The sequence below is a fragment of the Artemia sp. Qi Xiang Cuo genome, chromosome 12, assembly GCF_049724085.1.
Source record: "Artemia sp. Qi Xiang Cuo chromosome 12, ASM4972408v1, whole genome shotgun sequence".
In the NCBI taxonomy this organism is placed as follows: domain Eukaryota; kingdom Metazoa; phylum Arthropoda; class Branchiopoda; order Anostraca; family Artemiidae; genus Artemia; species Artemia sp. Qi Xiang Cuo.
The window spans coordinates 51,476,171-51,492,704 of NC_142805.1; the positions used below are offsets into that span (position 1 = coordinate 51,476,171).

The window sequence follows — 16,534 nt, forward strand, 5'->3', positions numbered from 1 at the left end:
AAGAAATTCAAAATGAACTTTGAAAAATCATGAGAATGTAACTGTGACAAGGTAAACCACAACAAAACACTACTGAAATAATCAGACTCTTACATTTCAGTGAAAGAAATTCAAAATGAACTTTGAAAAATTAAGAGAATGTAACTGTGACAAGGTAAACCACAACAAAACACTACTGAAATATTCCAACTCTTGCATTTCAACGAAGAAATTCGAAATGAACTTTGAAAAATCACGAAAATGTAATTGTGACATGGTAAACCATGACAAAACACAACTAAAATATTCCAACTCTTGCATTTCAATTAAAGAAAATCAAAATGAACTTTGAAAAATCATGAGAATGTAACTGTGACAAGGTAAACCATGACAAGACACTACTGAAATATTCCAACTATTACATTTCAAGGACAGAAATTCAAAAGTAGCTCTGAAAAATCGTAAGAATGTAACAGTGTTAAGGTAAATCCCAACAAAACACTAGTAAAATATTCTCACTCTTGTATATCCTGAAAGAAATTCAAAATGAAATTTGAAAAATCAGGCGCATGTAGCTGTGACAAGGTAAACCACGACAAAACACTACTAAAATATTCAAACTCTTGCATTTCATGAAATAAATTCAAAATGAGCTTTGAAAAATCAATAGAATGTAACTGTGACATGTTAAACCACAACAAAACACTACTGAACTATTCCAACTCTTGAATTTCAACGAAAAAAATCCAAAAGGAACTTTGGAAAAATCAAGAGAATTTAACTGTGACAAGGTAAAGCTCAACAAGACACTATTGAAATATTCCAGCTCTTGCATTTCAACGAAAGAAATACAAAATGAACTTTGAAAAATCAAGAGAATGTAACTGTGACAAGGTAAACCACGACAAGACACTAGTGAAATGTTCCAACACTTGCATTTCAAGGAAAGGAATCCAAAATGAACTTTGAAAAATTAAGAGAATGTAACTGTGAAAAGGTAAAGCACAACAAAACACTACTGAAATATTCCAACTCTTGCATTTCAACGAAAGAAATTCAAATGAACTTTGAAAAATTAAGAGAATGTAACTGTGACAAGGTAAACCATGAAGAAACAGCACTGAAATATTCCAACTCTTGCATTTCAACGAAAGAAATTCAAAATAAACTTTGAAAAATCAAGAGAATGTAACTCTGACAAGGTAAACCATAACAAAACACTATTGAAATATTCCAACTCTTGCATTTCAACGAAAGAAATCCAAAAATGAATTTTGAAAAATCATGAGAATGTAGCTGTGACAAGGTAAACCACGACAAAACACTACTGAAATACTCCAACTCTTGCATTTCAAGGAAAGAAATCCAAAATGAACTTTGAAAAATTAAGAGAATGTAACTGTGACAAGGTAAACCACAACAAAACACTACTGAAATATTCCAACTCTTGCATTTCACGAAAAAAATTCAAAAGGAACTTTGAAAAATCAAGAGAATGTAACTTTGACATGGTAAACCACCACAAAACACTACTGAAATATATCCAACTCTTGAATTCAATGAAAGAAATTCAAAATGAAAATTGAAAAATCAAGAGAATCTAACTGTGACAATGTAAAGCACAACAAAACACTACCGAAATATTCCAACTCTTGCATTTCAAGGAAAGAAATCCAAAATGAACTTGGAAAAATCAAGAGAATGTAAATGTGACAAGGTAAATCACGACAAGACACTACTGAAATATTCCAACTCTTGCATTTTAAGGAAAGAAATCGAAAATGAACTTTGAAAAATTAAGAGAATGTAACTGTGACAAGGTAAAGCACAACAAAACACAACTGAAATATTCCAACTCTTGCATTTCAACGAAAGAAATTCAAAATGAACTTTGAAAAATTAAGAGAATGTAGCTGTGACAAGGTAAACCATGACAAAACACTACTGAAATATTCCAACTCTTGCATTTCAACGAAAGAAATCCAAAATGAACTTTGAAAAATCAAGAGAATGTAAGTGTGATAAGGTAAACCACAACAAAACACTACTGAAATAATCCAACTCTTGCATTTCAATGAAAGAAATTCAAAATGAACTTTGAAAAATCATGAGAATGTAACTGTGACAAGGTAAACCCCGACAAAACCCTACTGAAATAATCCAACTCTTGCATTTAAATGAAAGAAATTCAAAATGAACTTTGAAAAATCAAGAGAATGTAACTGTGACAAGGTAAACCACAACAAAACACTACTGAAATATTCCAACTCTTGCATTTCAACGAAAGAAATTCAAAATGAACTTTGAAAAATCACGAAAATGTAATTGTGACATGGTAAACCATGACAAAACACAACTAAAATATTCCAACTCTTGCATTTCAACTAAAGAAAATCAGAATTAACTTTGAAAAATCAAGAGAATGTAACTGTGACAAGGTAAACCATAACAAAACACTACTAAAATATTCCAACTCTTGCATTTCAACGAAAGAAATCCAAAAATGAACTTTGAAAAATCAAGAAAATGTAACTGTGACAAGGTAAACCACGACAAAACACTACTGAAATATTCCAACTCTTGCATTTTAACGAAAGAAATCCTAAATGAACTTTGAAAAATCAAGAGAATGTAACTGTGACAAGGTAAAGCACAACAAGAAACTACTGAAATATTCCAACTCTTGCATTTCAACGAGAGAAATTCAAAATGAACTTTGAAAAATTAAGAGAATGTAACTGTGACAAGGTAAACCACGACAAAACACTACTGAAATAATCCAACTCTTACATTTCAATGAAAGAAATTCAAAATGAACTTTGAAAAATCAAGAGAATGTAACTGTGACATGGTAAAGCATAACGAAACACTAATGAAATATTCCAACTCTTGCATTTCAAAAAAAGAGAAAAAAATATATCATGTTAAAAAAAAGGGGGGGGCGCAAAAAGTTGGAGGGGAGGGGCCCAGTGGAGTTTGGGGATAGGGGATCTTGGGAGGGTTGAAGGCCCTTGTGGTTATGGTCGTTGGTGCTTATTATCCATGATGGCTAATAATCAATCGTAACTCTCTATTTTATCTGTACTGATTTATATGGATTTTTATGATTTTATAGTTGAAAATTCTTTTCTTTCCATATTCATTTCTCTTAGTATCAACTTTTAGTATACTAGAACGTTAGACCATATTTCATACTGACAACACTATTCAAACGCCACTTGTGTATTATACATAACACATCGAAGAAGCAAGGCTGTCCATTATTAAAATTATTTTCTATCCATCTACATCTCTCTTAGCATGAACTTTTTAGTATACTATAATATTAAACTCTATTTTAAATTGACAACACTGTTCAAACGCCACTTGTGTATTATACAGAACACATCGAAGAAGTAAAGCTATCCATTATTAAAATTCTTTTCTTGCCATCTACATCTCTCTTAGTATCAACTTTTTAGCATACTATAATGTTAAACTCTATTTTAAATTGACAACACTGTTCAAACGCCACTTGCGCATTATTCAGAACACATCGAAAAAGTAAAGCGTAGTACTCACTCTCTTTGAAAAGGTGTAGAGCTTCCATAGAATTCAAACTATCATATCTACGGAATCACCGTTAAACCTTCTTCATGATATTAAACTAATAAGGAAGAAAAGAGTAGTGGCTATACGTCTACGCAAAATGGTAGGTACTACTCTACTGTCCTCTTGGGTGAGAGGCATTTATTCTTCCTTCAAAGGATATTTTGGGCAGTTGGGTTGGGGACAAACGCTGAACGTGTCCTAATTATCGAAGCTATTGGAGCTGGATGGTCTGCATGATGGTTTGAGGGTAGTTCAGGCACGGCAGTAGTCGCTTGTTTGATACTCGGTTAAGGCAAGTGATGCCAGTGAGCTTTCGGATCGATTTAGTTTAAAGGGCCACCAGTTGGTGCTTGTCATCGGCAATACGGCTCTTGAATCATAGTTAGCCTTAACGCTCCGAGTTTTCAATCATAGGCAGCACGCTAGCGCTGCCTAAGTAAAGAACGATGTGGGCAAAATGTGTTTTTTTTTCTTCAACTGGGCACTTCGTATCGAAGGAGTTGTCATAGAAACTTCGAAAAGGGCTCATCCGATTGGAAATTGGAGTGGCTAGTGCCCTTTTTAATAGTCGAAAGTGATTGGAGGGCAACTAGCCCCCCACCACGCCCATCAATCCCCCAAACACAACCAAACAAAAATTTGAGATAGCTAATTTGTTCAGCGTAGTTGATTTACAGATAGAAAATATGTTTTTGATGAGGACACTCCCCCACAGCCCTCGGGACAAGGGTTTTAAGTTATGCCCTGAGAGCATATAAGAACGATGTTGGCACAATGTACGATGTATTATTTTTCTTCGTTTAGAGCAGGGCACTTCATATGGAAGGGGTCGTCGTAGAAACTTCAAAAGGGGCTCATTCTATTGGAAATTGAGAGTTCTAGTGCCCTTTTTAATAGTCGAAAGTTATTGGAGGGCACTTGCCCCCCTTCCCACGCCCATCCTTCCCCCAAACACATCCAATCAACATTTTGAGATGGCCATTTTGTTTAGCCTAGTTGATTTCCAGATAGAAAACATGTTTTGAGGAGGACACTCCCCCACAACCCTCAGGGCAAGGGTTTTAAGTTGTGCCCTGGGGGGATAGAAGGTTTTTATAGAAGGTGTTGTCGTAGAAACTTCAAAAAAAAGGCTCATTCGATTGGAAATTCAAAGGGATAGTGCCCTTTTCAATAGTCGAAAGTGATTGGAGGGCACCTAGCCCCCCCCCCACGCTATTCATTTCCCCAAAGACATCCAATCAAAATTTTGAGATAGCCATTTTGTTCAGCGGAGTTGATTTCCTGATAGAAAAAATGTTTTGAGGAGGACACTCCCCCACAACCCTCGGGGCAAGGGTTTTAAGTTATGCCCCGAGGGTAAACAAGAACGATGTTGGTATAATGTACTATTTATTATTTTTTTCCTTTACAGCTGGGCACTTCATATGGAAGGGGTCGTCGTAGAAACTTCAAAAAGGGCTCATTCGATTGGAAATTGAGAGTTCTAGTTCCTTTTTTAATAGTCGAAAGTTATTGGAGGGCAACTAGCCCCCCCCCACGCCCCTCCTTTCCCCAAATAACTCCAAGCAAAATTTTGATATAGTTATTTCATTAATCATAGTTTATTTCAAGATAGAAAATATGTTCTGAGGAGGACACTCCCCCACAACCCTCAGGGCAAGGGTTTTAAGTTATGCTCTGGGGGCATATAAGGTTTTTATAGATGGCGTTGTCGTAGAAACTTCAAAACAGGCTCATTTGATTGGGAATTCGAAGGGCTAGTACCCTTTCTAATCGTCGAAAGTGATTGGAGGGCAACTAGCCCCCCACCCCCAAGCCCATCATTCCCTCAAACACATCCAATCAAAATTTTGAGATAGCCATTTTGTTCAGCTTATTTGATTTTCAGATAGAAACTATGTCTTTAAGGAGGACACTCCCCCACAATCCTCAGGGCAAGGGTTTTAAGTTATGCCCTGGGGGCATATAAGGTTTTTATTGAAGGTGTTGTCGTAGAAACTTCAAAAGGCTCATTTAATTGGAAATTCAAAGGGCTAGTGCCCTTTTTAATAGTCGGAATAGATTGGAGGGCAACTAGCCCCCCCCCCACGCCCATCATTTCCCCAACCACATCCAATCAAAATTTTGAGATAGCCATTTTGTTCAGCGTTATTGATTTCCGGATATAAAATTTTTTTGAGGAGGACACTCCCCCACAGCCCTCAGGGCAAGGGTTTTAAGTTATGCCCTGGGGGCATATAAGGTTTTTAAAGAAGGCATTGCGTAGAAACTTCAAAAAAAGCTCATTTGATTGGAAATTCAAAGGGCTAGTGCCCCTTTTAATAGTCGAAAGTGATTGGAGGGCAACTAGCCACCCCAAGCCCATCATTCCCCCAAACACATCTAATAAAAATTTTGAGATAGCCATTTTGTTCAGAGTAGTGGATTTCCAGATAGAAAATATATTTTTGAGGAGGACACCCTTCAAAACCCTCAGGGCAAGGATTATAAGTTATGCCCTGGGGGCATATAAGGTTTTTATTGAAATCTTTGTCGTAGAAACTTGAAAAAGGGCTCATTCGATTTGGGATTCAAAGGGATAGTACCCTTTTTAATAGTCGAAAGTGATTTGAGGGCAACTAACCCCCCCCCCCGCCCCTCATTCCCCCACACATCCAATCAAAATTTTGAGATAGCCATTTTGTTCAGAGTAGTTGATTTCCAGATAGAAAATATATTTTTGAGGAGGACACTCCCCAGCGAACCTCAGGGCATGGGTTTTAAGTTATGTCCTGGGGTATATGAGGTTTTTATAGAAGGCGTTGTCGTAGAAACTTCAAAAGCGGCTCATTTGATTGGAAATTCAAATCGCTAGTGCCCTTTTTAATAGTCGAAAGTGATTGGAGGGCAACTAGCCCACCCCCGCGCCCATCGTTCCTCCAAACACATCCAATCAAAATTTTAAGAAAGCCATTTTGTTCAGCGTATTTGAGATCCAGATAGAAAATATGTATTTGAGGAGGACACTCCCCTACAAACCCCAGGGCATGGGTTTTCAGTTATGCCCTGGGGGCAAATAAGGTTTTTATAGAAGGCGTTGTCGTAGAAACTTCAAAACAGGCTCATTCGATTGGAAATTCAAAGGGCTAGAGCCCTTTTTAATAGTCGAAAGTGATTGGAGGACAACTAGCCACCCCCCCCCCCCCCCCCCCCACGCCCATCATTCCTTCAAACACATTCCAATCAAAATTTTAGAGATAGCTATTTTGTTCAGCGTCGCTGATTTCCAGACAGAAAATATATTTTTGAGGAGGACACTCCCCCACAACCCTCAGGGCAAGGATTATGAGTAATGCCCTGGGGGCATATAAGGTTTTTATTGAAGGCGTTGTCGAAGAAACTTCAAAAGGGGCTCATTCGATTGGAAATTCAAAGGGCTAGTGCCCTTTTTAATAGTCGAAAGTGATTAGTGATATTTTTTGTTGTTGTTGTTTAGACCAGGGCACTTCATATCGAAGGAGTTGTCGCGGGAACTTTGAAAGGGGCTCATTCGATTAAAAATAGAAAGGGCTGGTGCCCTTTTTAATAGTCGAAAGTGATTGGAGGCAACTAATCCCCCTTCACTTCCACCCTCCCATTTACCCATTATTTTTAAAAACTAAATGTTGCCTTAAGATTAAATCAAGATGCACTGTGATAATGCTTTTTCCCAATAAGGCATCTCGGGAGTATCTTAAGAACAATTGAGGGTATTATGTTCAGACTTTCAGGGCTAGTTTTGCTCTTGAAACTTAAACAAATCAAAATAGTGTAAGTGTATCCAAGCTATCAAAGAAAGTAAAAAGATTTTTTTGCGAATGGTATCAAGTTTTTCATTTCATGTCAACTAGAGGAGGTATGAAACTAAATTAAACAGAACTATTTGTGTCCGGATTTTTAAAAGAGTATATGTTGTTAAAAATTGCTGAAAATTTTTCTCCAGCATACAAATAGCAGGCCAAACTAGAAAGTCGTAAAAAACAAAAGGATTTAAACTGTTATTTTCTTTCCTGAAAATACTTTGTAAATATAATACGAACAGAAATTAATTAAAAAAAAAAACTTTTTCCACAAAAAAGGTTTTCAAAAAAAAGTAAACAACTCCATTTAGTAAAAAATGAGCAAAAATAAAATCAAATAATCTACCAAGCTTGAAACTACCACAAATCAGCATCGATAAATAAATGAAACCCAAAACGAACAGAAATTACAATAAATAAGCGAGTCAAACTCAAAACGAGCAGAAATTAACATAAGTTGGGCTCAAAACCCCTGTGCCTTCCCAAGGCCAAAACAAAATTTGCACTTTACTTAAAAAAATACAAATGAATGTGCATTGTCAGTTTAATATACATATACTGGTATTTAGTAATCAAAATGTTAAAATTATTTGATTTATTAAAGTTATAAAAGTAAAAACATTTATTTTTTTTTCAGTAAAGTGCAATTAGTCCATCAACTTGCTTTAATTATGGCCATAAATTTATATCCGTTTCGCTAAAGACTGCCCTGTTGGGCACAAACCGCCTCTTCTTTTCCGCATTCTCTAGACTTCAAATTGGGTAGTGCAGAAGAATATAGACGTGATATTTTTTATAGTTATATCGGAAAATATTTTCCCTTTTTGTGCACCTCCTTCCCATCCATAGCTTGGGTCTACGGCCCTCGCAGATCGATGATCATCACGCGATTTGTTTGCTTCGCTTGTAGTGATTGGCAGCTTGGGTCTCCCTCATATAAATAAAGATATCCCTAAGAAAAATTACACATACAATTGAAAAAAAGCTTAATTCAAGGAAGTCAGCAGAGTTGACAGCAGCAGAATACACATAAGACACTAAATGTTGAACAATTAGAACATAAATTTTTTCAATTATAATCGTTGATGTTTTCGGCCAAGTTTTTAGTGTTTTTTTCTGATTCTTGTAGCCCACTAAGTACATACCTTATAATCTAGTATATGTATGCAATATACCTACTTAACTTTGTAAGGACATATCAATCCAAATAGGCGTAAGCCCGTTTCCAAAACCTGCAACCTTCCGCACTATTATATGTAAAATTTGAAGCTGTTTTAACACTACTGCTAAGATCTTAAATTTTCAAAATAAAAAAACCTTTTGCAGCTTTAATTTAGTGTTTTTGTCGTGTGTGCGGAGTCCATAAACAAGCAGTAGCAACCCCTCAAATCAAAAACTGGAAGGGGGACAGGGTAATTAAGCATAAACAGAGGAAAAGGCTGTTTTACTGAAATTCTCGAATTACCTAATGATCGCAGTACTCCAACCAGAGCCTCAGCAAATTTTGCCCTGACGTCTTCTGGTCTTTTCGAGTTACTAGCTTCTTGTGAGATGGTTGATATAACATCATCAGGACACTGGTCGCCCAATACTACTAACCCACGAATTGCAGCTAGATATATATATGAATCCTCGTGTGATAAGTGTTCCTACAATCAAAGCAATATATCGTTATATTACTAGTCATGAATGTAACATTGTAACAACTCACGATATCACCATTCAACGTTAGTAAAACTCAGCCACATATTAAAAAAAAAACACTCTTTTAATAATAAAAAAGTATGTATTACATAATACTGGAAAAAAAGCTAATGATAAACGATCTGCATTTTCGAATTTGTTGGGCTAATTTCAAAATTCAGAGGGTACTAGTAATCGATGATAGTTATTATTGTTGTAACTTATAGGGATTACAAAAATGTTTAGTTTTTTTTGCTACTACTGCAGTTGCTACTGTTTTTAGAACAGAACATTTTTCGAAGATTCAAAAAGAGGAATAGCCCTGGAAATAAACTTGGTGAAATTTTACTATAAATGCTGATGATATTCCTAATGGTAATACAATTAAACTACAGAAGTTGTTTGAAACACTTCCTCCTCAATTTGCACGCTGAGGTAAAAAGAACGAAAATACTTCATTCACAACTAACTATTATTCACATTCTTTGCAATAAATTTGAATGTTCCCCTAAGCCACATTATCCTAAATTTGAATGTAGGATAAAGCAAAATTATCCTAAATACCTTTATGACTAAGATCGAAGGACACTCGAGCGAATTTATCAAAATATGGGGGGGGGGGGGGTAAATTAAAAGGCGAAAAAGGAATTTTAGGCTGAAGAGCGTGGTTGTTGCTATAATATCTCAATCTGACTAAGGGCTCAATCATATACTAGCTTTATCATTTCCCTTAAGACGCTACTTTGGCCAAATGAACTGGGACGAGTTATTACTACTAGGCTACTGTATCTGCTCACTGATGATGTTCTAAGGGTTTCTAGGATTACACTCCCCCCCCCCCCCGGTGGAAATTCTTTTAAACCGGGTTAAATGTGCAAAATCCGAGTGATTGGTACCGAAAAACAAACCATCATTCCAGCTTAAAAATGAAAACTATAATAGTTCAATTTGAATAATAATGATTATCATAATACAATTCAAAAAATATTTGTTAGCGAAATAGCCACACTGGACAAGTATTCCATGGTGGGAAGAAAAAAAAACCAAAGATAAAAAAAATTAACATTGGAAAATGTTTTGGAAAGGCTAGACCCCATCGGTGTTTCAAGGGGGGCGGGGGGGGGGGAGGGGAGTCAAAAACCCATATTAATTATTATTTTGATAACAATTCTTCCCTAGAAATGTTTGCCTTTGGAAGCGCCCTTCCATTACTACAAAACAACAAAAACTACTTATGTTAATGATTGGTTACAATTAGAAATTGCAGTTTTTTTTAGAGTTTAAATCATTTGACAAAAAAAGCACAAAAACGGACTTTTCGACTTAGCGCTGTAATTTTGTTTTCGCGCATCTTTGTCGAAATTTTAGCCTAAAATTTTACGAGTTCATTCAATAACCTTCTCTTGTTTCATCTTACACAATACTTGCAAACAAGGAAAGAGAGAGAAGAGGGAGGGGGTCCCCACGAGTTGAGTACGACGGACTAGTCCCCCACCCCAATGCAAACCTTTCGGTCTCACCCATGTTAAGGTCATACTTACATACATACACTTCTGTATGCATCATAGGTCTATGAAGCCGATCAAGAGAGGGGTTTGCATAAATTAACAGTTCCCTTACCTTGAAAATATTTAACACTTTTTCTTTATCCTCTATAGTAGGCGTATCTTTGTTCTGTACAAGTTTTGAGAGGAGTATCAAGCCATGTCCTTTAACAGGTATCATTGGGTCATTCAGATGCTCCAATGCTTCTTTAAATCCCTCTTTGGTTGGTTCATCGCCCTTTTTGTTGGGATACAAGTTCATTACTTCTTCTTTCAACTTCATTGCAGGATCAATTACCACTTTTTTCATATCTTCAAACACAGCCTCCTTATTACTCAGTTCTTCAACTAATTTCTTTTCCCTCTCTGATTTTGTCTTCTCCTTCCTCATTCTTTTAGCCATTTCGTTAGTATAAATTCCACGTGAAGCTATAACAATTTTTAAATCTTCTGCACATTCTCGAACTTCTAGGTCTGGATGCCTGTTCGTAAGATTATCAAGGTCTGGTATCACTGTTTGAAGCTGATCCCACAGTGAGTTCTTGACCTTCGAAGCACTTGAGGTTAAAGACGCTAAAACTCCTATAGCTAGACAGACGGATTCCTTATCTATTAGCTGACGCTGTGCTGATTCCTAGAAGAAAGAAAAATGGTTGAATGTTGTTGAATACCATGAAAATTTTATTGCAATGTACTTTTCCACAACCATTGTACGTGGACGAATTTTGGTCCCCAGAATAACAAGAATATTCAGCCTTGGTATACCTAGTATCTGCCGAGGGATAACTGCCTAGGAGAGGCTAGGATAACCTACCGCTTTTCAGCCGTCCCATCTAGTATTATAGTTTCTGTTGATGGCGAGGTCTTGCCACCTATGCAATAAACAGAGTATTTTTTCTAAGGAAAAACACAGATTTTTCGGCGTTTATTCAGAGATAAAAAGAAAACCTTATTTGTTACTTTTTGTGTGCGGATATATACAAAAATGATATTTCGTTTTATTTGATACCTGGATAATAGGATATCTGAGGTTTTTACCTTTTCTTACCACTTTTAGTGTAGAGATACATATTTTTAGACTACGGACAACGAATTAAGGACTACGAAGTTGCTACAAACAAACTACGGACTACAAATTTACCTATTCAAAAAGAAACGCATCAGCCACCACAGACCGTCTGTGCTCAAGGCTTAGCGCTCAAAAATAAATGAAAATGCAAAAAAAGGAAAAAAAATGCTTACTATCAAATCATACACAAAGAAACTAGACATATATCTCCTTCTGCTAACAGGGCAAACAAGAGAATCTGAGAGAAGTCTACGATCTCAAAATAACTGTAAATAGGACAAGCCCAATGATAGCAAAACAAATAGCGGATATTTCAAAAAAGGATGAGCTTCGAAAAACAAATAGCAGATATTTCAAAAAAGGATGAGCTGCGAATTTTGATCCAAAATATTTTCGTTTTGGTTCACTATTATTCACCAGGTCTCGCTGATCTTTACTCTAGATTTCTTCTTTTCTGTTTATTCGTCATAAGTTTGATGAAGGCATAACTCGCCCAAATACTAATAAGATATTTCTTATATAAGCTAAAAAATCTATTCTTATTTTGTTTTTTTTTTTAGGTCACTGAGATATAGTTGGATTTTTATGACCAACAACGGTACCTTACATTTGTTTCTGGCATGTCAACAGTCTAGATTCTCATGGGCGTCAAAAATGAACCTGAATAAAATCAAACCTGAATCCAAGAAATATAATATTTTCAATGACAATGTTGACGTAAGGAGTAATTAAAGAGGAACAACTCCCCGTTAGGAGTAACTAAAATCCGGAGCAGTACAAAAGGTGAACAGAAACTGGGAATTATTTTTATAAGGCCGTCATCAGAAAAAGAGACATTCCTGCTTCCAAACTTTTTGAACTCAAGATTTAAAATAACAAACTAAGCTATTTAGTATATAATTAGCTAAAACGTGGTACAGCCAAATATTTTAGTTTATCAATTTAAAAAATTTTAAGATTGTGCCTATCTATAAATCAATTTTTATCCACAGAGCTACTTTATAGGCCAAATTTAAGCTATAAACTACCAAAATCCTGAGCTAGTAGTTTTGTTAGAAAGAATTTGATAAAGAAATTTTTTTTTTTCAAAATTCAATTTAATTTAAAATTAGAATAAATAAAAATGTATAACCAAACTTATGTATTTGGACAGTCGACTGTACAACGATAACACAGGACTAGAACATATTAATAGATTGCCAGGATCTATGGGTATTGATTTTTCTGGCATCAAAGATTTTCGGTGATCGATTCAAGTTTAATGTTAATACATTTAGTTCATCGTCCCCCTTAATTCATTTGCTATCAGAAAAGAGGGAAGCAAGTGAGAAAGCCTGCTAATTAAAAAAAAAAGTAAGTTTTGACTCTTTTTTTCTGACGGTCTTTTCAGATGTCTCTTCTGACGCTGGGATCCGTATTAAATATCTTTTATTAATTTAATCCTGTTTTAATATCTTTACAAATAATATTAATAGATAAGATAGAAATTATTCAATAGAAAAAAAAGTTACCTCTATCTGGATAACGACTCTTTGCAGGGTCATTTTCGTAAATTCAATGACTTTCAATTGATCTTTCATGATCACATCTTGAATTCCATCTGATTCAGACAGAAGGCTTATGAGTCGAACAACCATCAGCGACTCTTTCAGTTTAAGCATTTTGTCATCCAATTGTTTCTCAATTCTAAGCAGCTTTGATTCAAAGTCATCCCCTTCCGAATCCGAATCTTCCTCCAACGGGTCAATTATTGATCCCAGCCTCTTCAGTAGATGTAAGAAGAACTGACTCAGTGTTTCACTATCACCCTGTTTTGTCATGAGATCAACAATCATAATAGCCTTTTCATCATCACTAACAAGCCAATTTTCTTCATTTTCATCAAAAGTGGCTACAATACCTCCCTCTTCACCAGATTTAAAAGTCAGTCCTTTTTTAAGAGGGAACATCTTATTTTCTAATCGGTTGAACGCAAGTAGTTCGAAAACCTCAATATTTTCAGCAGCTGAATTATTCTGGAGTGAACGAAGCAATATTGCTTCGACTATTGACCGCAAATATGAGGCACCATAAAAAACACATGAATAGATTTTAAACAGAACTATCAAGATTGACTTGAGATAAACTTGGACTGCTTCCCCTGGCTGAGCACTGTCCACAAAAACCTTTTTCACCTCTGCAAGGCACTGTGAAAGCTGAAATTCATCCGGGATTTCACATTTTCCACTCTCTGTGTTTTCTAAACATTTTAGAAGAGGCATAAATATCGGCTTTAAAAGAAATGCATAAGCTAGTTCACTATTTTTTTCCATCATAAATTGAATAATACGAAAACCTAGCTGCAAAAAAGCCGGCCTTGTCTGCGGATTCGAGGTTTTCAGTAAAGAGACGACCTGAAAGAAATAACACACCGTAAAAACAAATACTATTAAATGATGTTCGTTAAAAAAAGAAACAGAAGAAATTGAAAAACAGGAATTAGATGGCGTATCTAGCTTGGCATGCTTGATTGATATGGATCTAAACTGGCATCAAAATTCAAGACTGATTGTAAAAAAGGAAAACAATGCTAACGAGTTGCTAAAAACGCTAAAGAAATTCCGGGTTCCAGAGGATAACCTAAAATTAATTTTATGCATGTTCATCCACCCACTATTAGATTATGCATGTCCTGTTTGGCATTTCGCTCTGAAAAAAGTGACAAAATTGAACGGGTTCAGAAGAGATCTCTACAAATCATATAAGGAGGAACCCTGTTGCCTCACTCTTTTTATCTAAAAGCATTTGATCCCTTTTTTGTTCGTCGTGAGAAACTGTGCCTGTAATTTGGCTCAGCGTACTGCTCCATCGTATCTGCAGAACTTCATCCAGCCTCCCTTTGTCCCTCTTAGATCCCTAGCTCCCAGAGAAGCGGCTGCGAAAGTTCACAGTTTTATTCTTGGAAATTTCAGCCGAGTTTTGCTCGTGCTTTAAACTGTAACTTGTGCGTTTTGACAAATGTAGTCGTAAATTTTGTGCTCGTTGACGAATTTCTCTTGTGGTGACTGAATTTTAATTATTATAGCATTTTTTTTTACTTTAAAATTAATTGATTGACTAAAAGATACCGAATTTGGTCCATGCCTATGAGACTGTACCTTGTTTACAGTAAATAATTTCATTAGATTTTTGATTTGAAGTTATTTTCAATAGAGGCTAATTTCTAATGGTAATCATAAGTTTTTTTTTAAATAATCTTCAATTGTCAATAGTAATCAATAAAATCTGTGACTCAACTGTCAAAAAATTTCTTCAGATAAAGGACTACTTTACAACCCACGAACAGCTGGGCACCATCCCTGAAAATTGTCTGGTATTTTTTTCAAGAGTGATTTTAGAAATTAATCTTCGCGAAGGGTTGTCAAATGCTATTCTCTGATGAACAGAATAGTTCGATCCCATTCTGTAAATGTTTCACGAAATTGCGGTTTAATTGGCTTAGACATTCCTTAGAATGGCAAAAAAAAGTTTGCCAACTTAATTTTTATTAATTAGCCTTTTACTAGAAAGGTTTTACTAAGAGATAGCAAGAGATTGGAGGAAATTTCAAAAAGTAGTGGTTTTTACGATTTTAAAAGGGTGGGTAAATTTATTAGAATGGGTATGGCGCATAGAAATTTTTTTATTTTGACAAATTATGAATAGTTTTAGGTTAGTGAAGTTTTGAGTTGTTAATATTTTTGTTATCATTTTTGTTATTTTCTGTAAGAGTATCGTGTGTTATTAAGGCATTATGTGTCTTATTACGTGTGTTCTGTTATGCTGTGTTATTATTACGCTACGGAAATCGGTAGGGACAAAGGTAAGTCCGTAAAAGTTTTTTTTTTCGCTTTTGCCATGGCCCGATGAGGCTTTTTTAGCAATAAATATCTATCTATCTATTTATAAATGCCAGTTAACCGGTATTTGACTTCGACGAAACTATAAAAATGGTTTAAGTTGTTTGGAGAAAAATTACAAAAATTCTCAGGAAATTTCTTGGAAGCTGAACAAAGCAAAATCTAAGGATAGGATCCCAGTATTTCGGTCTCAGACAGCTTAGCACTCCAGCAACTTTATAGCAAAATACGTACTCTTTCTAATTATAAGAAAATCTGTAGATTTACTTCTTGCTGTTTTAGTTTCATTAAAGTGCTGGATTCATTATGACCAAAACAAACTTGAAAAATCAAAATTCCGAAACTATTTACTAAAGTATAATAGTAATTAACCATAGCAAGCTTTATTTCAGAAATGGTGCAACTACTAATTACAGCAAAAAGAAACAGAGCATACAAGTAAAAAATAGATAATTAAGCTCAAATTATATTTTATTACAAGAGGTTTTTTGTGACTAACACTATTTTTTATAAATTGGAGGGAGGGGATTCAAAGATAAAACAGATAATTAGACTTGAATTAGTATTCACTATTTGTGAGTCTTGAAGTGACTAACTCCAGCTTTATCGATTAGGAGGGGGAAGTAATAAAATAGATAATTAACCTTGAAATACTATACATTATATGAGGATCGTGAGGGGACTGACATTCTTTTTCGACTGTCAGCGAGGGAGTCACGACACTAAAAAGGATGGTAAATGATGCTCTAGCAACTCCTTATCTTCCAGTTCATGCTTACTGAGGCATCCTTACTTTATGGGGCGTATGGGGACTAACAAGGACAGAGGGGAAAAATCTTCCGGCCTCACTCTCTTGTTCAACATCAATTATAATTCAAAACACTATATACCAATGTGAAGCTGAATTATTCTGAGGTTAAAGCAATATAAAATTATGCAGCTACAAAATTTTGAGAAAAAAAAAACCATTCC

At 35.4% G+C, this 16,534-nt stretch overlaps 1 protein-coding gene across 2 annotated transcripts in view; it reads right to left on the reverse strand.

The window, feature by feature from the left end:
- LOC148946255 (transport and Golgi organization protein 6 homolog) overlaps window positions 1–16,534 on the reverse strand; it is a 75,163-nt gene that overhangs the window by 16,824 nt on the left and 41,805 nt on the right. For both annotated transcript variants that reach the window (XM_089097884.1, XM_089097885.1), the window contains 3 exons: window positions 13,196–14,077; window positions 10,692–11,249; window positions 8,854–9,037 (listed from right to left, as the gene is read on the reverse strand). In XM_089097884.1, the coding sequence (XP_088954010.1) occupies window positions 8,854–9,037; window positions 10,692–11,249; window positions 13,196–14,077 (1,624 nt within the window). The remainder of the gene's footprint in view (window positions 1–8,853; window positions 9,038–10,691; window positions 11,250–13,195; window positions 14,078–16,534) is intronic.